Raw genomic sequence first — 9,252 nt, forward strand, 5'->3', positions numbered from 1 at the left:
GGCACTGTCGCCTCCTTCCCATACTTGAGTTGGAAAGGGGTATGTCTTGTCGTCACTTTGTACGTGGTGTTGTACGCCCACCTTACTGTCGGAAGTCTCTCTTCCCAGTCCGTTTGTTCCACTCTATAGGATTTGTATATGATTGAAACCATAACCTTGTTTGTGGACTTCACCTGCTTGTTGGCTCGGGGTAGTACAAGGTAGAAAGGTTGTGAAATATTTTGAACTCAGTCGTCATTGCTTGAATGACATGGTTAACAAAATGTACGCCATGGTCAATCGTGATTTGGATGGGGATGCCGAACCATGTCACAATCTTCTCATAAAGAAACCTTGTTGTGCTGATGGCAGTATTATTCGGAAGTGCCTTGGCCTCCTCACATTTTGTAAGGTACTCCGTTGCCACTATGATGTCCTAACATCGATGCATGCTACTCACCTTCAATGGCTTGACGAAGTCGAGACCCCATCTCTAAAACAGTTCCTACAGTTGTGAAGGGAACATGGGCATGAAATCCCTCTTTAGTGGCTTACTTGCCCTCCAGCACGTATCACATCCCAGTACCCACTCTTGGGCATTTGAGTGTAGAGTTGGCCACCACACCTTGCCAGTAGCTCTTTCCATACAGTGACATCCGGTCCCATGTGGCCCCTGGCTAACCCTTCATGTGACTCCTTCAACACTCCCAAAATCTCTTCTTGCATTACACATCTTCACAGGACTTGGTCCGACCCCATCTTGTACAACAGTTTGTTGATGAATTGGAACGTCTTACTCTTTAGGGCTAGCTTTCTTCGTTCACTTAGTGGCATGTCCCTTGGGAATGTGGAGGTGTACAAGTACTCTCCAATGTTATCATACCAAGGTTGCAATGTAGCAATCTGGAATAGTGGGGTATTGGGGAAATCTTCATTCACCCCCTCTGGAGGGCTCTCTGGACTTAATTCTTGACAGCTAATCCATGGTGACGTGACTCTTCCCAAGACGTACAATGATGGTGAAGGTGAACTCCTCCAACAGGAGCAACCACCTACTCACCCTTCCTGGGATAATTGGTTTATTGACAAGATACATCCGAGCTTGATGATCCATGTAGAATGTAAATGGTGTTGTCAGGAAGTAGTGTTGGAACTTTTGTATGGAGTACGCCATCCCTAATTCCTCCCTCTCAGTCGTACTATAGTTCGTTTTTTCCTTTGATAGTAATTGACTGGCAAAAAACACCGGATGGTCTAATCCTTGTACGCCCACCTATGCCAATGTGGTTCTGATGGCACAGTTGGAGGCATCCACGTGCACATGGAACTCCCTGTTCCAATCTGGGTACACCAATATCAGTGCGCTTAACAACCTTGACTTCAGTTGTTCAAATGCCTTCGTCTATTCATCTCCCCAAGCGAACAATTGACCTTTCCGTGTTAGCATATCCACTGGGTATGAGATTTGCGCGAAGTTCTTTATGAACCTTCGGAAGTAGTCCACGTGCTCGAGGAATGATTTTACTCTTGTTATGTCTCCTGGGGCTTCCATTCGGATGATGACCCCTACCTTGTCGCAATCTGTCTTCAGTCCCTCCTTTCACACAATGTGGTCGAGTAGAATGTAAATGGTGTCGCTAGGAGGTAGTGTCAAAATTTTTGTACGGAGTATGCCATCTTTAATGCCTTCCTCTCGGTCGTACTATAGTTCGTTTCTTCCTTTGAGAGTAGTCGGTTGGCGAAAAACACCGGATGGTCTAATCCTTGTATACCCACCTATACCAACGTGGCCTTGATGGCATAGTTGGGAGTCATCCACGTGCATATGGAACTCCTTGTTCCAATCTAGGTATGCCAGTATTGGTGCGCTTACCAACCTTGACTTTAGTTCTTCAAATGCCTTCATCTATTCATCTCCCCAAGCAACGGTTCACCTTTTCGTGTCAGCATATCCACTGGGTATGAGATTTGCGTGAAGTTCTTTATGAACCTTCGGTAGTAGCCCACGTGCTCGGGGAATGATTTTACTCTTGTTACGTCTCTTGGGGCTTCCATTCGGATGATGACCCCTACCTTGTCGCGATCTATCTTCAGCCCCTTCTTTCACACAATGTGGCCAAGTAGTTTCCCTTGTGGCACCATAAATCGACATTTCTTGGGATTAAGAGCCAAGCACAGTCTTCGACACCTTTCCATGCACTCTTGGAGTGCAATGACGTGGTTGTCCTGCCCACTATATATTGACCAATCATCAAGGAATGCCTTAAAATTCCCTATTCGACAATGCACAGGTCGAATGGCATCTTGTTGTATGCGTACACCTTGTCCTCCACCACAAAGGTGGTCTTTAATTTATCTTCCTCCGCGATGTTGATCTGGTTATATCCTAAAAACCCATCCATGATTGAATACATCTCATGACCTACCACTTTCTCTAGTATGCTATCGATAAACGAAATTGGAAAGGAGTCTTTGATTGTGACTGCATTGAGACACCTAAAGTCCACACATATCCAAATCTGATTTGCTTCCTTTTTAAGGGATATAACAATTGGTGAGACCCACTCACTCGTCTCTACTTTGAAATTGATACTTGCTTCCAACATTTTCTCAATCTCCTCGTGCACCTTGGTAGCCTAGTTCTTGTTGATTCTGTACAGTCTCTTTCGTATAGGTTGTGCATCCGGTACAAGAGGGATCCTATGTCCGCAGAACTTCGGAGGTATCCCTTTTAGATCATATATAAATCAAAGTTTGAGTTTAATAGATATCATGGACCAAAATCGAGTGCAACCTCTGAATAAGTAATAAATAAATATTTAGAGCCTAGATGACTAAACAAATATATTTTTTATATGTACTACAATAATTGAATAGAAAATAAAAATATATTTTTATTTGTATTGTATTTTTTTAAATATAGATAAAACTAATATCAATAAAATATTATTTTAAATAAATAATTGTAAAAAAATGTAATATATGAACAACCTCTACCTCATATAAATAACATAATCTATATAAAAATATAATTATAAAATTATAAAATTAAATTAAAAGATTTCTATGCAGATTTTTAAATAAATAAATTTATAAAAGATTTCTATATAATTTACACTACATAAAATAAACATATCACTTGTTATAGATCTATATATGAATATTATACAAACAATAAGTGATATCTAGAATATACATAGTTAAGTAAAGTAATTATATTCATAATTTATTATTCAAACAATACGTAAAATGTAGAATATAGATCGTTATTGATAGTTGATATGTAGTCAAGCAATATTCTAGAATATTATCAAACAAGCTGTATAGAAATATATGAACAGACCTAGGCTTCTACTACCGTTGTTGTGCCCTAGGTTCCCGTCCCGCATAGAAAAACCTATTTGTCGCTGTCAAAAATGATTGAATGATTGCAAGCAATTTTTGGCGTCCTAGGTTTTGAAAAAAATCATTTCCTTTATTGATGAGTTTCCAAATGATTGTTGGTGATTTTTGGCAATTTTTAAACTCAAATCACTGCGAGTTTCTCTAAAAAATCAACCATCATATGTCACAAGAATATTTAGATAATTCTTGATATGTGAGTTCTCGAAGATAAGTTAAATAATAGCTATGTTTCACTTTAGTAAAAATTTTAATTTTGTATTGTTTTGATTTTGACATAAGTTGTTGAGATTACAAAGGAATATCCCAAACTAAATACAAATAAACCTAAGCCAAGCAAAGATTAAATATTCTAACATGCTCCTTTCCTTCTTCCATGCATCGTCTGATAATATGCTTATTGTATCAATCCCTCTCCGTGACAAACAAATCATTTGCCTTCAATACCATCTTTAGGCACAGCACAAGAGTGGTGTCATACTCCTCCAAATCAATTTCTTCCTCTAAGTCTTCTTCTCTGGCCTCTAACTTGGCAGTTTGTTCTTCCTTCTGCTTCCTCTCTGGTTCCTCATCTATGTCATGCTACATAGCCTCCATGTTGCCCTTTGTATTGTTCCTTCCACTTCCAGTAACCATTTATCCATACCCATAGTGCAGGTGTGCTAAATAAGGCATTGGTGAGGTGTCCACCTGCTTTCATGTCAACTTCTCTTCTGGTGCCATCATTGGTTTAGCCTACTCGAGGTCTAGCATGTATAGTTCTTCAATTATCATAGGGCTTTCTTCAAGCTCTTCATTCCTTCCCATTGTTCAGTTGCTGCAAGTAGCATACCCTTTCTCTGTAAATTTTAAGTTGTGAGCCATTTACTGGATCTCGAATGGGGTTGTTGTCGAGAGTTGAAAATTTGTTTGCACTGTTCTAGCCAACTTCTCTAACTTTATACAATCCCAACCAAAAAACTCTGAACTTCTTGATCCGGAGTTCGTTACGACCATTGTACTTCAACACTAAGTGTCCAGGTTGAAAGTTCATCCGCCAGAGGTGTTTGTCATGCCAAAACTTTCGTCTACGTTGAGCTACCTCCTTTTCCCATTGTGCCATCATACGTCGCTTGTCCAACTTCGTGAGGTTTAAGAGACATTCCCTCAAGCTCTCCTCGTTCCGTAGACAGTTTCCCTAGCAATCCGTAGACTAGGTACAGTGTACTTTGTTGGCACCGCCGCCTCCTTCCCATACTTGAATTGGAAAGGGATATGTCTTGTCATCACTTTGTACATGGTGCAGTACGTCCACAATACTGCCGGAAGTCTCTCTTCCCAATCCTTTTGTTCCACTCTACAGGATTTGTATATGATTGAAACCATAACCTTGTTTGTGGACTTCACCTGTTTGTTGGCTCGAGGTAGTACAAGGTAGAAAGGTTGTGAAATATTATAAAATAAAATTAAAAGATTTCTATGCAGATTTTTAAATAAAATAATTTATAAAAGATTTCTATATAATTTACACTAAAAAAAAATAAACATATCACTTGTTATAGATCTATATATGAATATTAAACAAACAATAAGTGATATCTAGAATATACATAGTTTAAGTAAAGTAAAGTAAGTATATTCATAATTTATTATTCAAACAATAAGTAAAATGTAGACTATAGATCGTTATTGATAGTTGATATGTAGTCAAGCAATATTCTAGAATATTATCAAACAAGCTGTATAGAAATATATGAACAGACCTGGGCTTCTACTCCCGTTGTTGTGCCCTAGGTTCCCGTCCCGCATAGAGAAACCTCTTTGTCGCTGTCAAAAATGATGGAATGATTGCAAGCAATTTCTGGCGTGCCCTAGGTTTTGAAAAAAATCATTTCCTTTATTGATGAGTTTCCAAATGATTGTTGGTGATTTTTGGCAATTTTTAAACTCAAATCACTGCGAGTTTCTCTTAAAAAATTGACCACGAGTTTTATGGTGAGTGACTCGCGTGGAGTTGAGGGGCATTATTCACACATTTTGTGGACACTTTGTGTTGTCCACTCCCACAACCTAATTTTGCAAAAAAAAATTGGCAACAAAGTTGAATCAATCAAATAGGTGTATATTGATGCCAAAGACCATATGTCACAAGAATATTTAGGCAATTCTTGAAATTCGAGCTGTTGAAGATAAGTTAAATAATAATTGTGTTTCACTTTAGTAAAAATTTTAATTTTATTTTATTTTAATTTTGTATTGTTTTGATTTTGAAATAGGTTGTTGAGATTTGTTTTGCCAACTCAATTGTGTTGAGACAATGTGAAGGTATTGAGGCACTATCTAACATGGTAACCGTCTCTAATTGGACCATGTGGAGGCAAACTAGCACTGCAAGGGCAACAAACATTAAGAAAATGATCCTAGATGACATTTGATGGGATCATTTTGAGTATCTCTTCAGTTTCACTGTGTGATATATTGAGCATGATCCGTTATTCTGACATGGATAGGCCTTTTTTGGGGAGGTGTATGATGACATTGACTCAATTATTGATAAGATAAAAGTCATCATAAATGCAAAAAAGCAAGATTCAAAAGAAAAATCTTCAAAAAACTACAACAAATCATGGTAGACAAATGGAACAAAATGACCACTTTGTTGCATCTTCTTGCCTTTGCATTGAGTCTCAAATATTATAGTTCTTTGATCCTTATAGGTGGCTGTGGCACAAGAGTTTCCCCATTGAGAGATCCTAAAGTTGATCAAGGGTACAAGGCAGCACTTGGCAAGCTCTTTCGTAATCGTGGGATATGGGATGCAATTAACTGTTGGAACCCAAATAATTATTTGATATTGCCATCCTAGTGGATCAACTACCTCCAAAGTCCCCCAACCCTAACTCATTAGCCTACAGGAACCCAAGTGAATAGGCTAATGGTCCACCCTACTAAATAGGTCAGGAAGGGGACACTACATTCTTCTGATTTGCCACAACATATGGAGGAAGATGGTATTTTTTATGACCCATATTATATTTGATCAATGATGGCTGATTGTTGACACTTAACATTATTATTTTTGAACTAAAATTTTAATATATATCATGACAGTTGAGTTTTGACTACTAATATGGTGGTGTATTTTGCTATGTTATTTGACTATTAGTATAGTGGTGTATTTTGAACTTAATTAATCCTGCAAATATGTATATATATTTTATTTTTATATGTTTTTGAATGGACGAAACCAAAACGAACCGAACCCCCAAAAATATTTTGGCTGAACCCATGAACCCGAAACCAAACCAGTAACTTAACAAAAACACAACCTAAGTAGGCTTAAATATGCTAGCATAAATGGGGACCTAATATTTAAGTAGCTAATTACCTTCTACTCTAACAAGAAGAACAAGAAGATGATGGGTGTTGGGTGTACATTAGAAGGCTGAAGAACCACAAGAATTATCACTACCAGGGGCATTAAAATTATGTTGGCTATCTTGTTCTTAAAAAATAAGAAAGGTACGCGTAGTATTCAAGTCAAGTATCTTTGGCTCTACATCCCACAACTTCACTGCCTCTTCCTTGTAGTTTGTTTGTATGTGCAAAAGAAGTTACAATTAGTCATCAACTTACTTTAGTCTGTATAGAGGCAATCACAAATGGGATTTCACCCAACTATACAAGCTTGTATATCTCACAGCAAACCTACTGCAAACCCAAACATACATCCCACCATCTAGAATATGCTCCATCATGTCAACATATTTTCGTGTGTACATTTGGGTTTATTTTGTAGCACATTTGGATCAAAGAACTATAACTCATTACAAATATCATTCCTATGATAATAAATTTGGAAAATAACACATTCCAAAAAAAAAAGACTGACTTATTTATATTTGAAAGAATAAAAAACAAAACAAGAAAGTTTGTTCATAGAATTTTTATTTTAAAAAAAAAAAGACAAATCATCAGCAATCCAAGAATCTTCATCTATAATCTCCTTGGCAGAAAATGGGCAACATAGAATATAAAAAATTCAAACTTCTGGTTATTGACTTTGGCACGTGGATCTGTACAGAACAATTTCAAGCCTTCCAGTGTACAAGATAAGTATCACTAATAAGAAAGCCTGTTTGTTTGGCTCTAAATTCCAAGCAAAAGCTTCTTTCAGTCTTTTGGAATGAACCTTGATAAATTGTTGGCAACATTCCAAAGGGTAAATGGGAATTAATTCTGTAATCCCTCCATTTGCTTACCTCCTAATAAATTCTGACCAAGGCTGCTTCATGATTAAAGGAAAAATCCAAATTAGTAGCAACCAATAGTACATTGTAAAACTTGAAGGCAGCCCTACCTAACCTGGAGATTTATCTATCGTCATTCTCCAAAAAGTGGTTCTTTCTAAAGGTTGCCAACTATCAAGCTCTTTAATTTCTATGAAGAATTGGATAGTAGGAATAGCAAGGTGAAATTATTTTCTGGTCAAGGCTCTAGCTTCAATTTTGAAAAGGAAAATTTAGCTAATGCAAGTGTACAATTTCGTAGGATAAACATGCAATAATTTGACAGTGACTTAAGAAGTCTTTCAAATCGTCAGGTATCAGACCTTGCTTTTGCATATTTCTATTAGAAGCCAAGAGGAAAAATATCTTTTGGTAAGAATTAAAATATGAATGCTCCTTGTCATCACTAGTGAATCGCACCTGCAGTGCATATAGATTAAATGCCATGAAAATGAAACTATATGAAATCCTATCATTTCGAATGACTGATTCTATATCTCACCAAAATTAAGAACCTAATAGGTGTTTCCTTGTTGCTCAGGTGCCTACTTTGAATCAAGAAACAGGAATTGCAGAAAAAGAACCCACTGAAACCTTATCGAAATTTCGATCAGGAGAAATCTTGTTTTCAGGGAAGAAAGCTAGAGGAAAGGTGATTATGTGAAATCTCATGCGTATTATTAATAAACAATGGACATGTATAGAAAGTTTGAGTGCATTTTTAAATTTGTTTGGTCAGAACATATCTGATCAAAACTGTTAAATACCAAAGCTCAGGAGATTGTTTGTTATAAATTGATGTTTAAGTTGCCTAAAACAAGTTTATTTTCTCATTTGATGATAATGTTAATAACTCTCGTGTGTGTGCAGGTTTTCTTTGGACAGAATCTGATCTGTGAGGAATCACTGAATCCTAAAGCTTGTTTAGGAAAAGTAATAAGAGTGGGTGATATGGTGCATGTTGTCAAGAAAATTAACTCTTCTGCTGAAGCAGCTACATGAATATAGTCATACTTCATAGCTGGTAGTATTTTGGGTGACTATATATTTAAATAAAATGGTGCAAGGAGGTAAATAGAATTCAGACGTTCAAGGGGTTAAACTTAATTGGTTAACTATAGGGACATCTGAAGTGTAATTCTAAGTTGTGACTCTTTGTCTTCTATAATTAGCTTTTAATGTGGATATGGTTTCTAAATAAAGTGGGTTTCTAAGTGGTAAGTCTTGATCTTCTATTAGTGATTTCCAATGTGTTTGCTCGTAAAGAGCTTGTATTGGTCTCATGTTGATGCTCATATGAGATATTTGTAAATGATATATAATATATATATAAAAAAGGAATTCAGATACATAAAACTTTCATCCTTACATTTTTATAATTATTATAATTATCTTTTTTTCAATTTAAAAACAGTGGGCTAAGCTAAAGGATTCCTTCAAAACCTCAGGTGAAAAGATTGCAATTTTCTTCTGATTAGGTTAGCTCTAGTATATTGTGCCTATTTCTCGAGTACCCTGTTTTGTTATATCTAGTTCTAAATGGATTGCTTGTAATTGATTGTCAATATAGTAATGTTTCCAGTCGCTATTAACTAAGTGTGAC

The 9,252-nt window shown here is 36.6% G+C and overlaps 1 protein-coding gene across 2 annotated transcripts in view; it reads left to right on the forward strand.

Moving 5' to 3' along the window:
• LOC131033219 (uncharacterized) overlaps positions 1-8,870 on the forward strand; it is a 223,353-nt gene extending 214,483 nt beyond the window's left edge. For both annotated transcript variants that reach the window (XM_057964384.2, XM_057964382.2), the window contains 2 exons: positions 8,191-8,301; positions 8,520-8,870. In XM_057964384.2, the coding sequence (XP_057820367.2) occupies positions 8,191-8,301; positions 8,520-8,651 (243 nt within the window). In that variant the 3' untranslated portion in view covers positions 8,652-8,870. The remainder of the gene's footprint in view (positions 1-8,190; positions 8,302-8,519) is intronic.
• The last annotated feature ends 382 nt before the right edge of the window (positions 8,871-9,252 follow it).

Source organism: Cryptomeria japonica, chromosome 8 (genome assembly GCF_030272615.1).
Source record: "Cryptomeria japonica chromosome 8, Sugi_1.0, whole genome shotgun sequence".
NCBI classification, from domain to species: domain Eukaryota; kingdom Viridiplantae; phylum Streptophyta; class Pinopsida; order Cupressales; family Cupressaceae; genus Cryptomeria; species Cryptomeria japonica.